Source organism: Callithrix jacchus, chromosome 5 (genome assembly GCF_049354715.1).
Source record: "Callithrix jacchus isolate 240 chromosome 5, calJac240_pri, whole genome shotgun sequence".
Taxonomy (NCBI): Eukaryota; Metazoa; Chordata; class Mammalia; order Primates; family Cebidae; genus Callithrix; species Callithrix jacchus.
Window position 1 is genome coordinate 140,446,580 of NC_133506.1, and position 23,313 is coordinate 140,469,892.

General features: G+C 39.7%; 2 protein-coding genes and 1 long non-coding RNA gene across 10 annotated transcripts in view; 1 reads left to right on the forward strand and 2 right to left on the reverse strand.

The window, feature by feature from the left end:
* Positions 1-7,421, reverse strand: part of EEF1AKMT1 (EEF1A lysine methyltransferase 1) — a 92,129-nt gene extending 84,708 nt beyond the window's left edge. For 3 of the 4 annotated variants that reach the window (XM_035302322.3, XM_035302321.3, XM_008998002.5), the window contains exon 1: positions 7,390-7,421. The gene's annotated coding sequence lies outside the window, so the exon portion shown is untranslated. Of the gene's footprint in view, positions 1-7,307 lie in introns of all 4 variants that reach the window. The other variant, XM_054256690.2, reaches the window with a different exon arrangement.
* Positions 5,992-7,927, forward strand: LOC144582750 (uncharacterized). The gene is made up of 2 exons (XR_013536153.1): positions 5,992-6,063; positions 6,694-7,927. It is a non-coding gene; the product is annotated as an uncharacterized LOC144582750 (long non-coding RNA).
* Positions 7,928-12,295: 4,368 nt separating this feature from the next.
* XPO4 (exportin 4) overlaps positions 12,296-23,313 on the reverse strand; it is a 119,213-nt gene continuing 108,195 nt past the window's right edge. For 4 of the 5 annotated variants that reach the window (XM_054256684.2, XM_078375120.1, XM_078375121.1 and 1 more), the window contains 4 exons: positions 22,467-22,598; positions 21,483-21,599; positions 20,955-21,047; positions 12,296-17,106 (listed from right to left, as the gene is read on the reverse strand). In XM_054256684.2, the coding sequence (XP_054112659.1) occupies positions 16,909-17,106; positions 20,955-21,047; positions 21,483-21,599; positions 22,467-22,598 (540 nt within the window). In that variant the 3' untranslated portion in view covers positions 12,296-16,908. Of the gene's footprint in view, positions 17,107-20,954; positions 21,048-21,482; positions 21,601-22,466; positions 22,599-23,313 lie in introns of all 5 variants that reach the window. The other variant, XR_013536143.1, reaches the window with a different exon arrangement.

Consider the following 23,313-nt stretch of genomic DNA (forward strand, 5'->3'; position numbering starts at 1 on the left):
CCAGCACTTTGGGAGGCTGAGGCAGGTGGATCACCTGAGGTCAGGAGTGTGAGACCAGCCTGACCAATATGGTGAAGCCCTATCTCTACTAAAAGTACAAAAATTAACTGGGTGTGATAACAGGAGCCTGTAGTCCTAGCTACCTAGGAGGCTGAGACAAGAGAATTGCCTGAACCCAGGAGGCCAAAAAAAAAAAACCCCACAAAACAAAACTTATAAAAGTATATATAAATCCATTTCTTTTCTCCAAACCTTTGTTATTGTTATATCATACATCTTACTTTTACATTTGTTACAAATGCCACACTACATTGTTAAATTAAAAACGCATATATTTAGCTTCTTATTCAGTTGTAGAGATTTTTCCAGCTGGGGTCATTTTCCTTCTGCTTGAAAGACTTCCTTGAACAGTCCTTGTAGTACATTTCTGCTGATGATACACTGCTCAGCTTTTTTTCTGAGAATGTCTATTTAACTGTAGGTATAGAATTTGAGGTTGAAAAGTTTTCTTTTGGTATTTTAAATATAGTCCTCCACTGTCTATTCACTGCATTGTTTCCACACATAAAATCGGCTGTAATTCTTATTTTTTGTCAAGTCTTTCTTTTCTGATGGCTTTTAAGATTTTTCTCTTTATTACTCTTTTTGGGTATTTGACTATGATGTGCCTTGGTGTGTTTTTTTTTTTTTTTTACATGTTTCTTGTTCTTTGTGTTTATTGAGCTTCTTGGATCTGTGGGTTTACAGTTTTTCACCAAATCTGGAAAAACTGACCATTATTTCCCAAGTAATCTTCTGCCTCCCTTCCCTTTCATGGACTCCAATTACACATGTATGTAGTAGCTTAATATTATACTACAACTCTCTGACGCTTTCTTCATTTTAAACTTTTTTCTCTTTGTATTTCATTTGTGATAGCTTCTATTTCTAGTCTTCAAGTTTACCAATCTTCTATTTTTTGGTATCTAATTAATCCCATACAGTGTAATTTTTACCATAGACATTTCATCTCAGATATCACCAAAAGTTACATGTGTCTTTATTTGCATATTTCTAGCTAACATGTTCAATCTTTCCTCTAGCTTTTTGAAAGCACAGGATATAAATATATTTTAGTGTCCTTGTCTGCTACTTCCAACATATATCTACTCTGGGTCAGTTTCAGCGGACTGATTTTTCCCATTATGGGTTCTATTTTCTTGCTTCTTTACATGTCTGATAATTTTCTTGTTGAATGCCAGACATTGTGAATTTTAACTTGTATATTGTATATTTCTGCATTCCTATATAAGTATTCTTAAGATTTGCACTGGGATGTAGTTTATTTACTTAGAAACATTTGATTCTTTCAAGTCTCTACTGTTAGATAAGAGCAGAGCACTTAGTCTAGACTGATTACACACTACTGAGGCAAAAGTACTTTGAAGTACTCTATCCAATGCCCCCTAAATTATGAGGTTTTCCAGTCCAGCTGGTAGAAAAGATACTATTCTTGATTTTGAATGAGTCATGTACAGTTCCTTCAAATGTTTTCAGATGTTTCTTTCCCTCTCTTCCAGTAGTTTATTAAGGAGGTCCCTCTGCAGATACCCAGAGTTCTTTCTCTATTTTCTCTGGTACTCAGGCTTGCACTGCAGCCATCTTGGCCAGATTCTCAGCTATTGTTAGTGTTAGTGTATTTTATGTGTGGCCCAAGACAATTCTTCTTCCAATATGGCCCAGGGAAGCCAAAAGATTGGACACCCCTGCTCTAGAGTCTATTGGAAGGCTTGGATGGTAAATAATGGTTAATTTCAATGAATTTCAGCTCTCTGCTCAGCAGCAGGTACCCTCCAGCCCCCTGACAAGCAGCTATGCAGGCATTCTTGTTTTGTGTTACTTATCTATAAAGGTGACAGAGAGAATGGAAAGATCAATGCCATTGAAAAGATTAATGTTATAATTCTCCCCAGAAAGGAGGGACATGGTATGCCACAGGGGGCCACATAAAACTCTGTCACAAGCAGAGTCCAAAAAAGCAGAGAGAGGACCTGAGACCATGCTTTATTGCTAAGTCATTGGGAAAAATATAGGTGGGGACATCCCCTATTGGGCATAAAGCAAAAACAGACATTCTACGGTTGTTAAAGGGAAGTCTGTGATATGTGTTTTGTGTACCCACAAGAGAGGGGTTAAAAAGATGATGCAAACAACTTTGTCCTTTAGTTTGTCCCTGTAATTAATGTATGTCAACTAGGCAAATACAAAATCTAAGTAAACAGAGAATAGTTCCAGGAGCAGCTTGGCTATCCATACATTCTAGAAACACCTTGCATAAAACTTACAGAAGCCACCTATCCCTAATATTGGAATATCTGTTCTGACTGCCTTTGCTGCTGCTTATAAAACAGCCAAAGACATAGGTGGCAGTCATTGTTGCAAGCCCCTCTTCCTCTGGCTAAAATGACTTCCATCAGACTTAAAGGGCCAGCACCTTTCCCCAGTGCTTTTACTTTTCTCGTTTACCCCTTTGGGAACCCAGATATCTAAGGACTGAGACATTCAAACAGAACTGCATATACAGGGGAATTTAGAATTCACACAGGGAAAGGCAGGGGCTCAGAAAAGACTAAGAAGATTTCAAGTTTACAACCCATGCTGATCCGCAGCAAAAGACAGTTTACAACCACCACCCCTCACAAATAACAAAAACCCAGCAAAATCTGGTGACAAGGACAATATGGCTTCCAGAGTTATCACATTATTAGATTCAAATACCTAATTTTCAACATAAAAATTACAAGGCACACAAACAGGAAAGTACAGCCCATTCAAAGGAAAAAAATAAATCAACAGAAACCAACCCTGAGAAAGGCTAGATGGTTGGGCCTCATAGACAAAGACTTTAAAGTAACTATCTTAATGATTCTCAGATAACTGAAGAAAAGTGTAGAGTAAGTGAGGAAAATGTTGAATGAACAAAATGAAAACATAGAGACAGAAAACAAAAGGAAACTAAGTAGAAATACTGAAGCTGAAAAATATAATGAAATGAAAAACTCACTAGAGGAATTAAAAGCAGTTTTGAGCAGGCAAAAGAAAGAATCAGCAAGCATGAATATAGGAAAAAGGAATGTAAGTCCCTTGAAAAAGGAGGAAATGCTGATATATGCTACAATGTGGATAAACCTTGAGGACATTATGCTAAGTGAAATAAGCCAGTCATTTAAAAAAAAACTGCATAACTCTATTTATATGAGGTACCGAGAGTAGTCAAAATCAGAGACAGAAAGTAGAATTGTGGTTGCTAGGAGCTGGAGGGAGGGAAGAATAGGGAGTTGCTTAATGGGTATATTATTTAGTTTTATAAGATGAAAAGAGATGGATTATCTCCTGTTAAGGTTATATACTTAAAAATAATTTCAGTCAACACAGGTGTTGACTATAGAAGTCCCACCAAAAAATGGTATGAACGCTTGAAATGAATAGTTCTAGTTTACTGCAATAAGCACAAAGAACACATTTTCAGGAAAGCATACTAGGACCTAACAGGCTGGAAAATTTCCAAGTAGAAATTCCAGAGAATCGCTTGTCTGCATGCTGAACTGAGAAAACATGGCAAAATGATCTGCAAACAACTAAAAGGTTTCACTTTGGTATTTTAGAATTGTGAGTTCTTTTCATTCTGGAAAAAAATCAGGGAATTATTAAAAACCAATGTTGCCTGGCAAAATCTAAGAGTACAAGTTCCTAATAAAGGCTGCAGTACAATACTGCCTAGAACTGACAGAAAAATTAAAGTGTGTTTGTGTGTATATACATGAGTGTGTCCATATACATATGCAGATACATAATACATGCACATATATGCATATGTATTTATCCTTGACATAGAAGTAACACTTTTTTTGAGAGGTTTCACTCTGTTGCCCAGGCTAGAGTGCAGTGATGTGCTCATGGCTCACTGCAGCTTCAAATTCCCTGGCTCAAGCGATTCTCCCACCTCAGCCTCCTGATTAGCAGGTGCATTCGACAATGCCCAGCTAATTTTTGTAGAGATGGGGGTCTCGCCATGTTGCCCAGGCTGGTCCCAAACTCCTGGACTCAAGTGATCCACCCACCTTGTTCTCCCAAAGTGGCAGGATTACAAGCATGAGACATCATGCTCAGCCAATTTCATTGTTATTAGTACTTTCTACAGCTGCATCTCTGAAGAAGGGTTTTTAAGTAACAGCCTGTAACTTGTTAGCTAATCACTTAGAAATAAAACATGAAAACTAGCAAAGAACCAGTTGACTTCAAACAAGGAATTCCAAAGAGCAACTGAATAAAATTGTCTTTCTTTTTTTGAGAACGAGTCTCACCTGTCGCCCAGGCTGGAGTGCAGTGGCATGATCTTGGCTCAATGCAACCTCTGCCCCCCAGGTTCAAGCGATTATCCTGCCTCAGCCTCCCAAGTAGCTGGGACTACAGGGGTGTGCACTCTGTCACCAGGCTGGATTGCAGTGGCATGATCTTGGCTCACCGCAACCTTACTGGTTCAAGCAATTCTCCTGCCTCACCCTCCCGAGTAGCCGGAAATACAGGCTTACACCACTACGCCCAGCTAATTTTTGTATTTTTAGTAGAGATGGGGTTTCACCATGTTGCCAGGATGGTCTCGATCTCCTGACCTCGTGATCTGCCCACCTCAGCCTCCCAAAGTGCTGAGATTACAGGCATGAGCCACCATGCTGGGTCAAGTTTTTGTATTTTTAGTAGAGATGGGGTTTCACCATGTTAGCCAGAATGGTCTTGACCTCCTGACCTTGTGATCTGCCTGCCTCGGCCTCCCAAAGTGCTGGGATTACAGGCATGAGCTACTGTGCCCAGCCTAAAATTGTCTACCTTCATAGCTGTAAAAAGCGATTAAGTTCCAACCCAAGAATTTGATCCCAAAATAAAAGTTTAAAGTGTACCAAATCCATTCCTTTGATATTCATTTTCTACCATGTAGGAAGCACTGTTTTTGGTGATGAATCTCAAAGTCCTTATGCTATTGGAGCTTACATTCTAGAGAGGCAGAGACAGACTAAAACATATATATGAAATAAATGTTAAATGACAATAAGATTAATGGAGGAACACATGGAGAGCACAGGTGGCAATTTTCGGAATCATAGAATGTTTTCTGCATTGTTAAAGCGAGTTCAAAAGTGCATCACTTCTTCTAATGAAGTAAATGAAATCTGTTAGCAAAATAAACATTAAAGATTAAATGAAATGGCCAAGAGTGGTGGCTCACATCTGTAATCCCAGCACTTTGGGAGGCCGAGGCGGGCAGGTGACCTGCGGTCAGGAGTTTGGGATCAGCCTGGCCAACATAGTGAAACCCAATCTCTACTAAAAATACAAAAATTAGCTAGGCGTGGTGAAGGGTGACTGTAGTCCCAGCTATTCGGGAGGCTGAGGCAGGAGAAACACTTGAACTGGGGAGATGGAGGTTGCAGTGAACAGAGATCTTACCGTTGCACTCCAGCCTGAGCCACAAGAGGGAGAGTCCATCTCAAAAAAAAAAAACTTAAACGAAGTGAACCTATTTTTAGCTATGTTTTAAGTTACTATTTTTATCATCTTTATTATTTTTAGAATTTCTAAGGGGGGGTTGCAAGATTTTTTTCAAATCCAAAAGTGCTGTGAAGTATTGTTTTATTACTATTCTTTTTAAAAAATTTTTATGGCTACTCTGGGCATACTGTCTATGGGGTAGCCCTGCACCACAAGAGGCAGTTAAAAAAATTTTTTTTTCTTTAAAAACTTTTACCTATGGATTATATCATAATTACATTATTATTAAACTGATCCTGGACCTTATGTGGCTCACACTCTAGATCAGCAGTTCTCATAAAACCAGGAGCCCTTTTGACATCTGGCAATGCCTGGAGACAGTTTTGGTTGCCATAAATGGAAAGGAGGTTGTTACTGGCATAGAGGCTGCTGAACTTAAAATTCACAGGACAGCAGCTCCACATCAAAGAAGTATCCTGCCCTACAAGCTGCGGTTGAGAAACTCTAGGTTAGGCATACACATGGCGAACACCAAAGGTAAGGTGGAGGCCCTCTACAGGGCAGCACCATTCACACCATGGGATCAGAGTAGAGGGCGAGTGGGCAGAGGCGTGAAAGAGCAGGTGGAGCGTCAACTCGGCCTGAGGAAAAGGTAAGGATGAAGAGTGACGATTCCAGAAGATGGAACAGCATGAGCAAAGGGGCGGACATGTTGGCTTGCAGCATAAGCAGGGGTTAGCCAGCTTCTGATGGGCTGTGATTAGTCTCTTTTTGTATACAATTACTCAATTTCCATGTTATCACATTTACTTAGGGCAAAACCACCATACTGTAATCTCCACAATCATTCTCGCGTGAAATTAGGTTAAGACAGTGTGATCTAGCAGAGAGAGGATTAACCTAGGAGCCACTCCAGACTCCAGGAAACCGCAGGAGAGCAACGCTCCCTCTAGGAATGGGGAAGGCCTAGATATTCTCCAAATATTTTTTGTAGATTGCTGTATGATTCTACCCTTAATCCAATTTACATCTAGAAAAGGGCCAAAGTTTTTCATTCTCTTTGCATCTTTCAGTCCCCCTGCCTCAAACAGTTCTCTCTTGCTTTTCAAAATTCTATTTATTTCTGTTGTTTTAAAATTAACTTTTAAAAGGAAGTAACGCTTACAGTTAAATGCAGGTCGCAGGTGTGCAGTGCGACGTTGTAACGTACACCCCATCAAAACCCCTATCAGGAAGACCTTCCTGTCTGACATGTGGCTTCCTCCGGCTAGAGACCCACGAACATCCCAGCATCTCTCCCGCACCTCCGAAGCTACTGCCCTTTTTCAAGTAAAGTCGCCTGCGTCCTAGTCTATTCCACCTCCCAAGCCCCGGCACCCGGCAGAGGACCCGCCTCAGAAGCTCCAGCAACCGGCGCTGCGGATACCCGCTCTCCAGGAGCGCACAGTAAAGCCGGGCCCGGCATTGAGAACTTCTGAGGGCAAAGATGGAAAGGACAGAGGCCCAGTCCAATTTCTGCTCGGAAGGGAGGCCTTCCCGCGCTGCCATAGCCTGGGGGTTAATTTCCCCCTCAGCATCAAGGCTGCCTAAGGCCCGGGCGCCAATGTGCGCGGCATAGGACGCGGCCCGTTCCGGCGACCAGGACACGAGGCCCGGCCGCGCCCAATCGGCAACCAGGGTCCCCTCTCAGGCCGGCGCCAGCGCCTTCCCTCAGGCATCCGCCAGCCACCGCTAATTAAAGCTTTCCACCACTACAGTGCTGGAAAAGGTGAGAAACTAACATGCAAAAGGAACCTAACCGAGTCCAAAACCCCTCGGCTGCGCGCAGTCAACCCCACGTCCGCGCCCGAAAGCGTCACTCACCAGCCGCGCGTGCGCAGTCACCCTGACCAGCCGCGAGCAGTGGGAGGGGCGGGCCAGTGTCGAGCTCGCACAGGCGCCGACACAGGCGCAGGCGCACACGCCTCGGCTCGTGGGCAAGCCAGGCAGTCTATAGGCAGCGTCTCAATCCCGTGCTTAGAACCCTGGGGGCTGTGACCAACCCGGAGTCGTTCCCTCAAGTGTCTCATCAGTTGCCTCCAAGAATGGTGGCAATAAAAATTTAAGGTCCTGGCCGGGCGCGGTGGCTCACACCTGTGATCCCAGCACTTTGGGAGGTCGAGGAGATGGGGAGGATCACCTGAGGTCAGGAAGTTCGAGACCGGCCTGGCCAGCATGGTGAAACCTCGTCTGTATTGAAAATGCAAAAATTAGCCGGCTGTAGTGGCGTGGGCCTGTAATCCCAACTACTCGGGGGGCTGAGGAAGGAGAATCCGGGAGGCGGAGGGTGCAGTGAGCCGAGATCGGGCAGCTAAACTCCACTACACTGTATCAAAAAATAAAATAAATTTAAGATCCTAAAGTTAAACCTACTGTTTTGCACCGAATCATGTAGGTTTTTAAAGTCAAGGCTTCATCGGTCTCTTGTCTACTTAGTCTTTTAATCAAATCAAAACGTTGACTTCAATTGTTGACATCAAATTGAGGCTTTGGTAAAAATTGGCGCGGGGTGGGGGGAATCTTTAAAACTCGCTAGTCTTTCAGAGTCCACAGTGTTGAGTGCATTAATCAATCAATCAAATCAATCAATCAATCAATCTATCTATCTAGCACTGATAAGTATATACGATTTTTGTCAACAATACCTTAATTATCTGGCACACACAGGCACTGATTACAAGGTTTTCCTAGGTTTTGGCAGTTATCAAATTGTAACTGATACAAAGTATTTGTTTTCAATTCCCCAAGAAATCAATCTACATTATGCTCCTACCTCCCTTTCCTCTATTTTCTTTACCACTTTCGTGATCTTGCTAAGTTATATTAATGCTGAGCAATTTGAAAATCCTTTCTGGTATAAGGTAAGAATATAAACGAACTGTTCAGCTGGCAGATGCCGCCATTCAGTAAGTAGTTCATGAAGCAGTAGGCTTATAATGTTGGGCGTACTATCATTTCTATTTTAAGAACTGTTCCCAGTTTATAATAACTCATGCTACATTTTGACTTTGTTTTGAATTGATGACAAGTCTATTAACCAAATATTTCAAGATCATGTGTATCCTGGAAAAGGATCAGGAAGAAAATATATAAAACAAACTAAAAGAAATTAACACAAACCAAGAAACAATAACCAACTTTTATAAGTGCATTTTTTACGGAGGTGTTGTTCAATAAACAAAACTGCCTTAGCCTGTAATTACTTTAACAGAGGTTTACATTCAGTCGTCTGAAACAGATCATTTTAAGCTTTCAAAGCTTCCATTGCTTTAATAGCGTGTAAGACATGTTATCTTCATGTATTTTACTATATCCTATTTTTACTATTAAAGTGACCACAGATGTCAGTTTTTTTTACCTTCACTAAAACTTATTGCTTAGACAGAATGATATTAATACAGTAAATGTTTTCCAGGTGGAACCTATGCATTGTAATTTAATGGTTTTTGCAAATCATGAACATGTAAAATATTAAAGGAATACTCATTCTCATTACAGGGAAAATTACTTGTCCAGTTAAATTGGACATGAAGGATGCTTTCAGATCAATTTCAATTCAGCAATTTTCCTTTTGTATTCACCGATGATTTTTGTACATATTGCTTCTCTTCAGAAATGGTGCAAAAAAAGAAAGGGAACTAGACTCAGGGCCAGGTGCGGGGCTCACACCAGTAATCCTAGCATTTGGGAGGCCGAGGCGAGTGGATCACCTGAGGTCAGGAGTTTGAGACCAGCCTGGCCAACATGGCAAAACTGCATCTCTACTAAAATTACAAAAATTAGCCGGGTGTGGTGGCGCAAGCCTGTATTCCCAGTTACTTGGGAGGCTAAGGCAGGAGAATCGCTCACACCCAGGAGGTGGAGGTTGTAGTGAGTCTCGATCACGCCACTGCACTCCAGCCTGGGTGACAGAGGGCGTCTCCCGTTTCAAAATAACAAAAACAAACCACACTAGACTCAGTTCTTTTTAACAACAAAGAAATTACCTGTAATTACAAAAACAGATTTAGGTGTTTGTTTTTATTCCATTGTTTGAGTGCTTTATCACAGTTACTCAAATTATCCTAAGCATGTTGCAAAGGATATTCCTTAGAGTTCTAGTCCTATAAGGTAATTTGAGAAAAGACTATATTAAATAAAATAAGGAAAATCTGATTAAATTTTTCTGCGCTTCACAATAGGCATTCATGGATTAAAGCCTTCAACTTAATGCACTAAAGAAACCTGTTTTATTTCTCAAAACTTATTTAACAGCAATTATTTTTTAAAAACTACTAATGCAGGAAACTCACTTTGTGAATCAGTGTTAGGATTTTTCCATTGTTATAGAAATAACAGGTGCATATTCAGCAGAAAATAAAATCGTTGTTGTAGTTTGAATAGCCCCTTGCAAAATTCAAGTGTTGCCAATGGGCCAGTATGAAGAGGTGGGGCCTTTTAAGAGGTGATTAGGCTGAGAATTCCTCCCTTATGAATGAAAATAGGTCCCATTACAAACCGGCTTGAAGGAGGGAGTGGATTGTTTCTTGCCAGCATCTGGTGACAGCTTTCTTGCCTCTTCCACATGATGGAAGGCGAAGGGCAGCCTCCAGAAATGTGAGAAATAAGTTTCTGTTCTTCAGTATCAGCTATTCTAGCACAAACAGACTAAGATGGTTGATGTAAATAGAACAAAGATAGTTCCATTTTCTCATTTAAATATAAATAGATCATAACATAAATAGATCCATTTTCTCATTTAAAATAAAATAGAGTAAGTAATATGGTTAACTCTGCCCCAATATCCCTAGAGTGGTTGTGGTTAGTGTTATCACGCTGTATCAATATGAAGATATTACACTATGTATTTAGAAGCAATTGACTATTAGGTATCCGACTTAGTGTTAGGATATATTTATCTAATGAAATGTGTTTTCAGAAATAATCTTTAAATACAATGAAATTTATTGAGCATCTACTACTATATTTTATCCATCACTGTTTTAAATTTTTTCTTTGGGAAGAACACTCATGAGCTCATGATATGGACAACAGACCTGTGGAAATTAACGTAAGCTCTAAGTAACTTAGTAAGGAATTGAATCTAGGTCTGCCTCGACCTTGCACTCTAACAGTTCAAGTAGCTTTACCAGGTCAGTCCTCACAAATAATCATAACTTCCAGGGCAGTGCAGTTATAAACAGGTGTACAAATAAGAAGTTCCACTACTCAATACATCTTGGGCTTACTTAAAGGAGTATTTGAAGTCTAAGCTGTTAAAGTAGGCAGAAGTGAACATTATCAAAACAGAAGAAAACTGCTCACTACTATGGGAATAGAAGTGTTTAACACATCCTATTTGCTTCAGTTTGTTCTGGGAAACATCAATGACTTATCTCAGTTCACTCTCATGCTATATATTAAGAATAATTTACAAGGACAGTGGGTAGGAGGTTGAATTACATGCCAGAACTGAGACAGAATGCTGCCAGAGGTGCTGTGTGGAATTTCCCAAAAGATTATTTCATTAATTTCACCAAATATGCCATTTCCACTTAGTTTTAAAAGAAAGTCAAACTAAACTGCTATTTGAGATTACATAGAATGCACAGGACCCAATCTGGGATCCTATGTTTAACAAACAAAACTGTTCCATAATCCGATCGGCATGTCAAAGGAGTCTCTCATAAGCCACTCAGTATAACCGATTGTATTTTTGGAGAGCACCATTAAAGATGTCTTTTTTTAAAGCTATAGATTTTTATATATTTGGGACCTTTGAAATTATGTGTGGCTCTCAAATGACAGATGATTAGCCTGTGTGTATGGCCCCACACCTGGTAATGGAGAAAAACAAAAATTCAAACTACACTCTGATTGTTTCTTAAATAACTTTTCTTTATCCACCTTTGGAGTGGAATAAATCTCAATATAACCTAAATAACAACATTACAAATCAAAGAATATTCAAAGCAAATTCAGGTTAAAAATGAACACTTTAAAAATGTATTTTCTTTAAAAATTAAATTTTCACTTCATATGTTTACAAGATTTAACACTGGGCAAAGGATGGGTCTGTCTAGCACACATTAAGTTGGTAATTCTCCACTTCCCCTGAAAGGCCAAAAACAATGACTCAAACTGCTAAAAGTATTTCCTAAATATGTGCCAAATCTAATGATTTAACCAATAACTGTGGAATTGTTTCTAAGACTGTGGGCTGATGTAAATATTATAAAGTATAGATAAAATTTTCCTATTTTTAATACTGGATATTCTGTGAGTGCCAGGAGTTCTCCCAGAAGGTAACGAAGAACTTGATTTTTATCTGTATAGAAGTCTTCATTTTTTTAAATTTAAAATTATTTTAGGACTATGTAATGTCCCCAGTGTCAATCATCCTATAATGGTAAACAAACTAGCACCATTTCAATGAGTTTCATAAAAAAGTTTAGCTAAATACCCATGAACAAATCACACATGGTCAAAACAAAAATGTAATAAAAATATTTAGTGAAAAGACACATTTTTAACTCCCATTTATGAACTTTAAAAATACAAATAAAATTTTACCAACTTGATACTCAGCCTGTAACTGGCTCAATACATAGCCTTATTTCCTAAAATCATATTGCAGCATCTTCTGAAAAACTAAATGCAACTTTATACCTTCATTAGTTATGTTAATAGAGGTAAATATTTAAACAGTACACTCATCCCTGGGTCTTTAAAAAAAACTGAAAAGTCTTAGTGCAAGTTTAAAATTTTAATATTTATAAATTTAAAAAATTGTACACGTGCTGAGTGGTAGCAGTGCTAACATTTTTGTGACCATTAAACCACAAACTCACTGCATAGAACTTCTTTCTTTGTACAGAGAATCAAATCACAATACCAACATTTGCAATTTGAAATAATTTTATGTGGTAAAAGACACCACACCAGGAAGCCTGGGCTCAGAAAACACTTGAGGTCAGATCCCCAGTAGGTACATAGTGCAGATGCAGTAATTTCAGGCTAGGAAAATTAGCTACTAGTATGTATCTGACAGTTCCTAATAGCTAAGAGGCCTAAGAATGCAGACCGGGGGAAAACAAAAACAAAACAAAACAAAAAACACCTCTCCAATTGCTGGGAGGGCCTGGAATAGGTGAAGAGCAAACCACAGTGAGAGAGGAGGGTAAAGATGTGAGTTTCAAGTGGGTAATGGGCAAACTAAACCTCTTAATTCCTAGGAGGGAATCGCCACAGCTGACTTCAGTGTTCCGATCTTCACTAAGACTTACCCATAGAACACTACAGCAGGAAACCGATTTCTTCATTCATCCTCTTTAAAAAGAATGAATGCCCAGTATTAAACTTCTAGTTTTATTTGAACCAAACATATTATTTGGCTAACTATGTCATGGGTTCTCATTATAGTCAACCAGGCATACTTCACATTTTTTATATCTAAATGAAAATATGCTTAAAGTTTAACTGGAACCATGGCACTTCAAATCAATTTGAGCTCAGCAATATGCCTAATTTGGACATTTTAATTTTAGAAAATAAATTTTTTAAAATTATTAAATGCAGTGTTTTCAGAACATAGTTACCAAGTCAGAGAATATTCACTTACATTTAAAAATAATTTAAAAACTTATATCCTCAAATCAACTATGTTGTTTTGTGGGAAAACTTATAGAAAATTATAATGTTAAACCTCAAATCAGTTCCTTATTCTCTGGTTTAAAAAAAAACAAAATGAAACCCTAAGAAGTACTAAGGTTCCTTCTGACTTAAAAGGTTAATATTTTATTCAGGAACCAATAACAATAATTCTTCATCAAAGACAGCTAACTTAGTAAGGTCTATTGACAACCATCTCTAACAACAGAGATGGCAAACAGATAAAAATTCTAACAGAAAAAAATATCATTTCAGGGTTCAGAATGATGCTGATTACTAGGAGACTCAAACTTGTAATCCTTGAAGCTTATAGCTAGTTCCCTTCAATACTTGAGGGGTTCAGAGAAGTATTAACAGAAATGGGAAACATGGTGATTTACAACTATAAAGACCTGACATTTTTGGTAAAAGAGAAAGTTCCAAGACAGTTAAGGGGAGGGTTAAATAATGCTGACTTGGGGGGAAATTATATAGATACTTACTTTTGAAATGAAAATCGTGGAAAAGTAGTAGTAACCATCTCATCTAACAAAGTAATATAATTATACAGTTTACAATGAAATAAGACTAAATTCTTAAAATTAGTTTGAAAAAAACCTGCAGTTTGTTTACATTAAATGTCAGTCACACTTTATACCAGACAAACACTTGATGCAGCTGTTTTCCAACAGAGATGGCCAGCCTGAAAGACCCAAATGACAGTGTTGGAAAGGACACTGTCAAATACTGTCAAGTAGTTTTGCTACTGAGGCAGCCACCCATCCAGCTCGAGGACCATAAAAGCAAATCAATCTTTTTAACAGAACAAAAACACAGTTATAGGTGCTACTATATTATCAGACTGTGGAAGTACAAAGTCTTTATAGTGATTGCGCTTTGGGAAACAAATGGGTCAAGGAAAATAAGAAATAAACAAAGAACGTCTGGAAAACTAGAGGTTAAAGGATACTACATGAACAACAGAAATTTTATAAAACAAAAATTTAAAAATGAAATACTTGACAGTGTCCCTTTAACATAAATAAAAGAGGGCACAAATAATGTTTTTGTTTTAAAAAATGTTTTAACAACTTAGTCAGTTTTAATAGAAAAAAAAAAATCAACTGATTAGAATTAAGCCAGTGTTCTTGATACCCACTGGGCCAAGAGCATTAAAACAAAACAAGACGAGAGAAGTTAATAAACATAGCTAAAGACAAAATTGGACAAAATAAAAGAAGACACAATGTGAACAAACATCCGATCAGGCAGACATGCACACAACCACCCTGAAAAGGTCTCGCCATTGCAACTCAGTGGCATCCCCATCACCTAAAAAAATGGTAGTGGCTTCTCCCCACCCCAGTGTGCCAACATTCAACATTCTGGTGATCTCGTTAAGTGTTATTTGGTCCAATCTGAAGAAGGTCTTTTTTAACTAAAACTGGTCTAATGAAATTACGCCTCAGGAATATGGAGATGAAATTTTCTATTTTTAGTTTTGTAATAGGATCTGGGCAAATTTTGCAAATATGTTGCCATCTGAATAAAAGCTGTTAAATACAGATGGTTTTTTACTTACCAAGGCATTCCTTTGCCACTCATCTTTATTTTTAATAACTTGATTATAGTTTTCTCATGGCATGTGGACCTGTCCAGTCAATTGTGTGTTTCAGTGCCCTTTGGTAAAGAGACTGTACTCACCACACACACAGATATATATAATTCACAACAGCTGAGAAAGCTTGAGGGAGCTGGGAAACACAAAACACTAAGAACAATGCAAAACAAATAGATTACTGCTGCATATCACTTCAAGTTTTTTAAGGGAAAAAAAAAACACCTAAAAATAAATGCATCATTTAAAGTATTTTTTAAAATATAGAAACATGTACTTCATGAAGACTGGTATTAACTGCCTTCCTAGCAGTCTTTCAAGATGTTTTTGCTTCCCCTTAATTGTGACTCAATGGTGATCAGATTGAGAGACATGTTCCTCAAAAAGCTATGGCCCAAGGCCCTGCATTCACATCAACCTAACATTACATGCACAGGTTGGATGTAATTTAGATGCTCCAGTTTTGTTAACTGTTAATAGCACAGAATTATACAAAGTTTTGCACAGCATCACATGTAATGACATATATGCTATATGCAATCAGGTATAAAAACTGTATTTGCAGCATGGTTTAGCAGATAGGTGTCAGGAACATGGTGGAAGCCGATTTTCATGAGTGCACCTGTGCCAGAGTCCTCTACCTGTCACTGTGTTGTGAAAGTATTGCAGTAGGTGGAGTTTCATATGCCGCCGTTTATAAATTAGCTTTTATTTCCATAATTTAAGCTGGCACACTGAATTAGGGGAGCATGGCAGCTGTATAAAAATCCTGATTAAAAGACCAAAGTAGAGGATCTAAAGTGAATTTTTAATCTCTAAAATTAAATTCACGTGGCTCCCATGACTGGAGAAGAATTATTGCCCCTAATGCCCCAACGTGCAATAGTCTGTGTGAATCAGTAATTCACATCCTTTAAAATAATTATTGCTTAAGCAAGCCATTTAGAGTAGATATGGGCTATGTGGCTGGATAGAAACACACTCAAAAAGTTAGACTAGACAGGAACAAGCCTTTCATTTCACTGATAAACCTACATAAATACACGATTGAAAGGGGCACAGGTTCATAGCAGCTAACACCCTAAACCAACTCTGAAGCATAAAGACATGGTTTCTTACTAAAACAAATCAGCGGTTTTTGTATTTTCCTCTTAAAATTAAGGCAATGAAATGGCTACAGTTCCTAAGGTTATTTTTATGGAACAAAAATATACATGTATCTATTCCTCAAGTTCAGGCATCAGAGTATGACTAGTGACTTGTATTACACAAAACCTGCAACACTGGGTTGATGTAAGAGAGAGAGAAAGAAAAGAAAGAGAGAGACAGAGAGAGAGAGAGAAAGCAAGAAAAGCAAGAAAGCAAGCAAACAAGCAAGAAAAAAAGCTAAGAAAAAGCCAACAAACCGCTGGTGATGTTTTCCCCTACTGAATTACAAACCTAATCATCAAAGGGAGGAAAAGCTAGAAAGCACAAAACCTCTCAAGAGTTTTCAATGTCTCTTTCATTGATTTCACACTTTTGGGGTGATGGAAGGGAGAAGCTTATTAACATGAAGACTCCTGGGCCCAACAACCAGACCTTCTAACTCTGAAGGTCTACAGTTGGGCCTAAGAATCTACCTTTTTACCAGCTCCTCAAGTGATGCAGGCGCTCTACGGAGATTTTCAGAAACACTGCCTAGCATATATATCCATTTAATATTTAATGACAAAAATTCTAAACTTTGGCTAGCCACCTATGTTAAAAGGAAAAAAGGCACTGCATATGTATTTCATGGTGCCCATATCTGTTTGCACATATATGGAATTTCATTTTGAAAATTTTAAATCACCATTCAAAATCTAAAAGACATATGTATGACAGATTGTGGCTAACACTTAACAGCAAAAGCTGATTCCAAGTTGACCTCTCCTGTTTCACTGCATTACATACATACATACATACATACATACATACATACATATCAAAGTTTCAGGCTCTCCAAAATCCAAAATGGCCAAATGAACTGAGGAACAGGACAAGACTCAAGTCAACTTTCAGCAATTCAGTGCATTTTGCAGAAAGGATCTAAATTAAGCATAAAGTTCTGCTGTTTATTTTACACAAAGGAGACCACCAACATTTGCCATAAATTCTTCTAAACTCTTTAAAAAGGCCATCTTCTGCTTCCGATCCAGCGTTGGAGGAGTGCTGCTTGCAGTGAGCTTGTTGAAGGCATCTGCTAATCTCTGGTAAATAACTGGGTCTTGCTGACTTGACAGTAATGTTTCAACCAGTTCAGAATATTCAGCCTATTGAAGAGATAAAGTATACACAAGAATATATCCTCCAAGAATATCATACAAGTAGATGATGTCAGTTACTGGACTGTGGGGTTCTAAAAGGCAGGGGCACATTTTAAGAGTTAACATTTAGAGTAATTCAGCATTTAAGTACTACTGTTTGAAAACCTTTCCATGAGTTAATTCATCTATCATTTATGGCAATGCTTCAAGACAGGTACTGTTTCTGTTCTCATTCCAGAGGGGAAGGTTTCCACACTCAGTGAGGTGAAGTGATATATGACCCAGATCAAGCAAGAATCCAGGCAATTTGGCCCCAAGACCCATGCGATAACCAACTTTGTTATGCTGCCTCTTCAAAGCACATTATTCCTATTTATTTTGTGTATTACACATAATCTAAGTCTGCAACAGTTCCCCAGAGGTTAATAGAAACATCTTGTTCACACAGTTCTGAGGACAGCAATGTGCACCAAGACAGAACATGCAGGAGCCCTTTGGGAGGAGGGGGCAGAGAAATATATATTCCAGCGTCTTCTCTAAGTGGAGCAGAGCACTCTGAAAGCTCCAAGCCACCACTGTACCCAGCGGCCCTTAGAGAAAGGGCAGGAAAGGGGCTTTAGTAAATATAGGAATATGAAGGGTTTTCTTTCTTTTTTTTTTTTTTTGAGACAGAGTCTTGCTCCATCACCAGGCTGGAGTGCAGTGGCGCAATCTCGGCTCACTGCAACCTCCACCTCCTGGATTCAAGCGATTCTTCTGCCTCAGCCTCCCGAGTAGCTGGGACCACAGGCACGTGCCACCACGCTCGGCTAGTTTTTTTTTGTATTTTTAGTAGAGACGGGGTTTCACCGTGTTGGCCAGGATGGTCTCAATCTCTTGACCTCGTGATCCGCCCGCCTCAGCCTCCCAATTGCTGGGATTACAGGCAATTGCTGGAGCCACTGCGTCCGGCCGAGTTTTCTATTTTTAACACTCTATTACAAAGCCTTATAAAGGAAAGTGAAAGAAGATATGGGTTTGAGGGAAATTCAACTAGGTCAGAGATAAGCTCTCCTGAAAAAAGCTGGCCTGGCCAGGCACAGTGGCTCAGGCCTTTAATGGCAGCACTTTGGGAGGCTAAGGAGGGAAGACTGCTCAAGCTCAGGAATTTGAGACCAGCTTGGGCAACACAGTGAGACCCCATCTCTACAAAAAATGTAAAAATTAGGCAGTTGTGGTGGTACACACCTATAGTCTCAGCTACTTGGGAGGCTGAGGTGAAAGGATCACTTGAGTCCAGGAGGTTGAGGCTGCACTGAGCCAGGATTGTTCTACTGCACTCCAGCCTGGGCAACAGAGTGAGACCCTGTCTCACTGCAACCTCCAATTCCTTGGTTCAAGTGATCCTCCCACCTCAGCCTCCCAAGAGTCTGGGACTACAGGCATGTGCCACCATGCCTGGCTAATTTTTGTGTTTTTAGTAGAGAAAACGTTTTGCAATGTTGAGCAGGCTGGTCTCAAGCTTCTGGCCTCAAGTGATCCACCTGCCTTGGCCTCCCAAAGTGTAAAAATTACAGGCATGAGCCACTGTGTTTGGCCTGCTGTTATTTTTTATTGGCTTCTTGGGATATCATGACAGACCAAGATGGATTACATTTGGAAAAGAAGGGTAAGGTGCAGCATCCCAACCTCCAAACCATGGAGCTACGGTGGCTCCCCTAATTGCCCTGTTCAAGGGACAGTCCTGTTCACAGGGGACCAAGTATAATCTCCTATCATTTCTCTACTCATAAGAAATGGTAGAAGTGGCCAGGCGTGGTGGCTCACACTTGTAATCCTAGGCACTTTGGGAGGCCAAGGCGGGTGGATTGCTTGAGTTCAAGAGTTTGATATAAGCCTGGGCAACATGGTGAAACTCCATCTCTACAAAAAACAAGCTAGGTGTGGCGGCGCATGCCTGTAGTCTCAGCTACTTGGGGAGATGGGAGGATCGCTTGAGACCAAGAAGCCAAGGCTGAAATGAACAGTAATTGTACCCCTATATTCCAGCCTGGGTGACAAAGCGAGACCTTGTCTCAAAAAAAAAAAAAAGCGAGATAGTAGAGCCTCTCAGGCCAGGCAGCAGGTATCATACCTGCCATTCCTAAAACCTACTCTTTTCTACAGTGTGTAAATATGTTAAAAGAAAAAGAGAGAGAGAGAAATAGAGAAGGAAGAGAAGGTAAGAAAGAAAGAAGGAAGGAAAGGAGGAAGAGGGGAGGAAGAGACAGGGTGGAAGGGAGTGGGAGAGAAAAGGGAGAAAGGAAAGGGAAGGAAGGAAGGAAGCAAAAAGGAAGGAAAGAAAGAAAATAAAGAAAAAAGAGAGAGAAGGGAGGGAAGTAGGGAGGGAGGAAGGAAAGAGAAAGAGAAAAGGAAAGAGGGGAGGGAAGGGGAGAAGGGAAGGAAGGAGAGAAGGGAAAAGGATGGGAGGGGAGAAAGGAAGGTAAGGGGAAGTGAGGGGGGAGGGGAGGAAAGAGGAGAGGAAGGGGAAGGAAGGGGAGGAGGAGAGGAGAGGGGAAGGGAGGGGAAGGAAGAGAAGGGAAGGGAGAGAATCAGAATGTCATGGTTTACATATATGCAGACAAGAAGTCTACCTTGCTAGTAAGCAACAAGTCAGTCAAATGGCAGAAAAAGAGCACAGATTTGAAAGCAGGTACTACCTGCAGGAAGTGGCAGCCTATGGCAGAGACCAAGAAATGAAGTCCCAGGGCACCTTCAAATGGGGACACAGATGTTACGAGAAGTTTGGAGAAAGGAGGTCTTTAAACAGTATGGAAGACCTTTCTAAACCGCCCCCCACCTCCTTTTTTTTTTTGAGACAGAGTTTCGCTCTTGTTACCCAGGCTGGAGTGCAATGGCGCGATCTCGGCTCACCGCAACCTCCGCCTCCTGGGATCAGGCAATTCTCCTGCCTCAGCCTCCCGAGTAGCCAGGATTACAGGCACGCGCCACCATGTCCAGCTAAGTTTTTTGTATTTTTAGTAGAGACGGGGTTTCACCATGTTGACCAGGATGGTCTCGATCTCTTGACCTCGTGATCCACCCGCCTCGGCCTCCCAAGGTGCTGGGATTACAGGCGTGAGCCACCTCGCCCGGCCTCTAAACCCCTTTTTAAAGATGGAAACAAAATACCAGTTTCTCTAGTCAATAACTTGGCCATGCTGGGAGGGTGTGTGTGTGTGTGTGTGTGTGTGTGTGTGTGCGCGCGCGCGCGCGCGCGCTCATGCTCATGGGAGAGGAAAATGGGAAACTGAGGCAGTAAAATATTCAATATGGTCCTTTTCATAAACTTCACAGGCACCTATTCTATCGGAATTGGGGAGAGATGTAAGCTGGCCTAACTTTTATATTAACCCCATTATCAGTGATGCTTCAGAGTCTTTAGAAGATCAACAAAATGAAATAGTATACTGTTTTCTATAATATAATATGCAATAATGTACTGTCTTCCATACTGTCTGAAGGCAGACTCTTCCTTTCCACCATTGTGTCTCCCTTACAAAACCATGAGTTCCTCACACTCCCATTATGTATTCCTCATTCCTAGCACAGTTGTTTAAGGACAGGCTTGGAGCAGTGAGCACTGCAAAGCATGGTTCATAATGGTGGAAAAGAAAAAATTAATGCTTTGAACTGACAAACAGCTGTCAGATAAACACAAACTGACATGTGAAAGCTAATAAAGAAGGTAAGAAATATTGCCTCGTTGAAACGAAACAGGCACTGAGTCACAGATCCTATAAGAAAGCGGGAATTAATGACCCACCATCTATCTCAACAGTCTCTGTGCAAAACAGCATGAGAAGAGTCCCCTGAAGAGAGGCCATGTCCAGTACCTGGTGCAAACACACCAACGTGTAGAAAGCTTCGCCAGCCGCAGTGGTCATCTCTGTGTTGTGCTTTTGCAAAACCAGCATATCAAAAACCAGCTGAAATTACATAAAACTTCTTAATAAAAACATAGGATAATCAAATATCCTCCAGTCCCTTCCCAATCCAAAAAAAAAAAAAAGAAAGAGAGGATTGGTTGTTATTCTAGTTATTAAATCAATCTTAAATTTTTCTTAATGTTTTAGAACAACAAACAAGCATACCTAACAGATATTGCTACTTGCTGTGGTATCCGAACAATCAAAAATACCAAATTCCCTCAATATTTACCACATCAATTTTCAAGAACACAAGAAATAGTGGATGAGAATGTGTCCATGAAGAGTAATCTCCAGACAAAACAATGAACAGGAAGTCATGGTTTCCCGTCCCCAAAAGAATGGAAGCATTTCCTCATTTGAATGCAGAATTATGTGCACCAACCATACTTCTAAAAATAGATGATTTTCTGACCTACCGCACAGACATCTTACCTTAAGAAAGTGCCGTGTTGCTAGAAAAAGTGGTGAATCTGTTTCTTGTGCTTTTGCACACTGTTCAGCCAACGGTGTCAAGGCCTCCAGGCAAAGCTGGCAAACCTCCGAACTCATTCTGATCATGAATGTCAAAGAACAAACTAGATTGAATATACTTGATTTATAAAAGAGTAAAAAAAATTATAGCTAGTATTAAATGAATGAGTGTTTCTAGAAATAAATACAGATACACATGTAGATTCATGGGGAATATCTTCACTGAGTTATATAAGAAAAGATTTCCAGTGTTTTTCAGATGGCCTGTAAGGATTTTGGGTTTGAGTCTGGTGATGTATAGCTTGTTTCAGTTTATAATACACACAACTTATTTAAAGTCATATTATTCTCTACAATCAGACCTAAAGACCAAAGACCCAGCTCAACATTATTAATGGGGCCCTGATGAAGGAGTGATTATGGAACCAGGGATCGAATACCTCAGAGATCTGTGAAAGGAGAACAGGACAAGGCCAACTAACAAAAGAAACACAGAAATAGAGCAGTTACAGAAGTGACAGAGTTTGTTTCCTTTTTTGTTTTTGAGACAGAGTTTGACTTGTCACCCCGGCTGGAGTGTAATGGCATGATCTTGGCTCATTGCAACCTCTGCCTCCCAGGTTCAAGCGATTCTCCTGCCTTAGCCTCTGGAGTAGCTGGGATTACAGGCGCCCACTACCACGCCTGGCTCATTTTTTGTATTTTTAATAGAGACGGGGTTTCACCATGTTGGCCAGGCTGGTCTCAAACTCCTGACCTCAGGCGATCCACCCACCTCGGTCACCCAAAGTGCTAGTATTACAGGCGTAAGCCACTGCACCCAGCCGAGGGTTTTTTTTTAATAAATAAAATTGAATCACAAAAGAAAAATGAAAACTTAAAAAACTTTACAGGAAGATCTTTTTCCCCAAGGGACAAGTAACAATGATGTTCATTTAAAGGATATGATGTCATTCCTAATTCTAGGGAGTACATCAGACTTTTAAACAGATCCTCAGGAAGCTGTGGTATTTTTTCAGGAAAAATCTCACAGATAAATGTGATTAATTTGTAGTATTGATTACAAAGGGTTGGAAACTGAAAAAGAAATATTAAATATTTAGATTCTCATTAGTATCCAATTTTTATTTTTATCAATGCAATAAAATTATGTAACTGACAAGCTTCTAAATATAATGATTTCTTTAAAGCATGTGCAAGATATAGAAAACATGAAGACCAAATTAAATGTAAAAACAGGTTACAATAAAGGGCATATTTTAGTAACTACTACAAAACAAAATAATAGACAGTAGAAACAATTACCTTCTATATAGTTAATACAAGCTAAGGTCAATTCCAGATATTCTGTGTTTACCCTGAATAAGTAAACAAGGCAGCCAGATTTAAAATTATTACATAATTTGGGAGTAAAACCTTTTTGTAAATGTATTTCCATTCAAGCATGTTGGAAAAATACAAGAAGGTAATGCAAAATGTTAAGACTATGCACAGAGCAGAGTATTCAGTCTTTACGCTTCCAAAAACATTTCTCCACTTGTACTATCCTAGAGAACTGAGATAAAATTAGATAGTCTGGGTTAACCACACTTAACAAAAATATACACGGAAATGTTTAATGGCTTATTTGTTCAAACAAACCCTAAATGCAAATCAGTATAGAGAGCTGACTAAACTTCCTCATCCTGCTAGCTGCTATGTGAATAGCAGGGGTCATCAGCATTGTTTCCAATCCTTAGAGACATTCTCAAGGACAGAAGCACACGGTTAGATTCTGCTATGCTGGCAATCT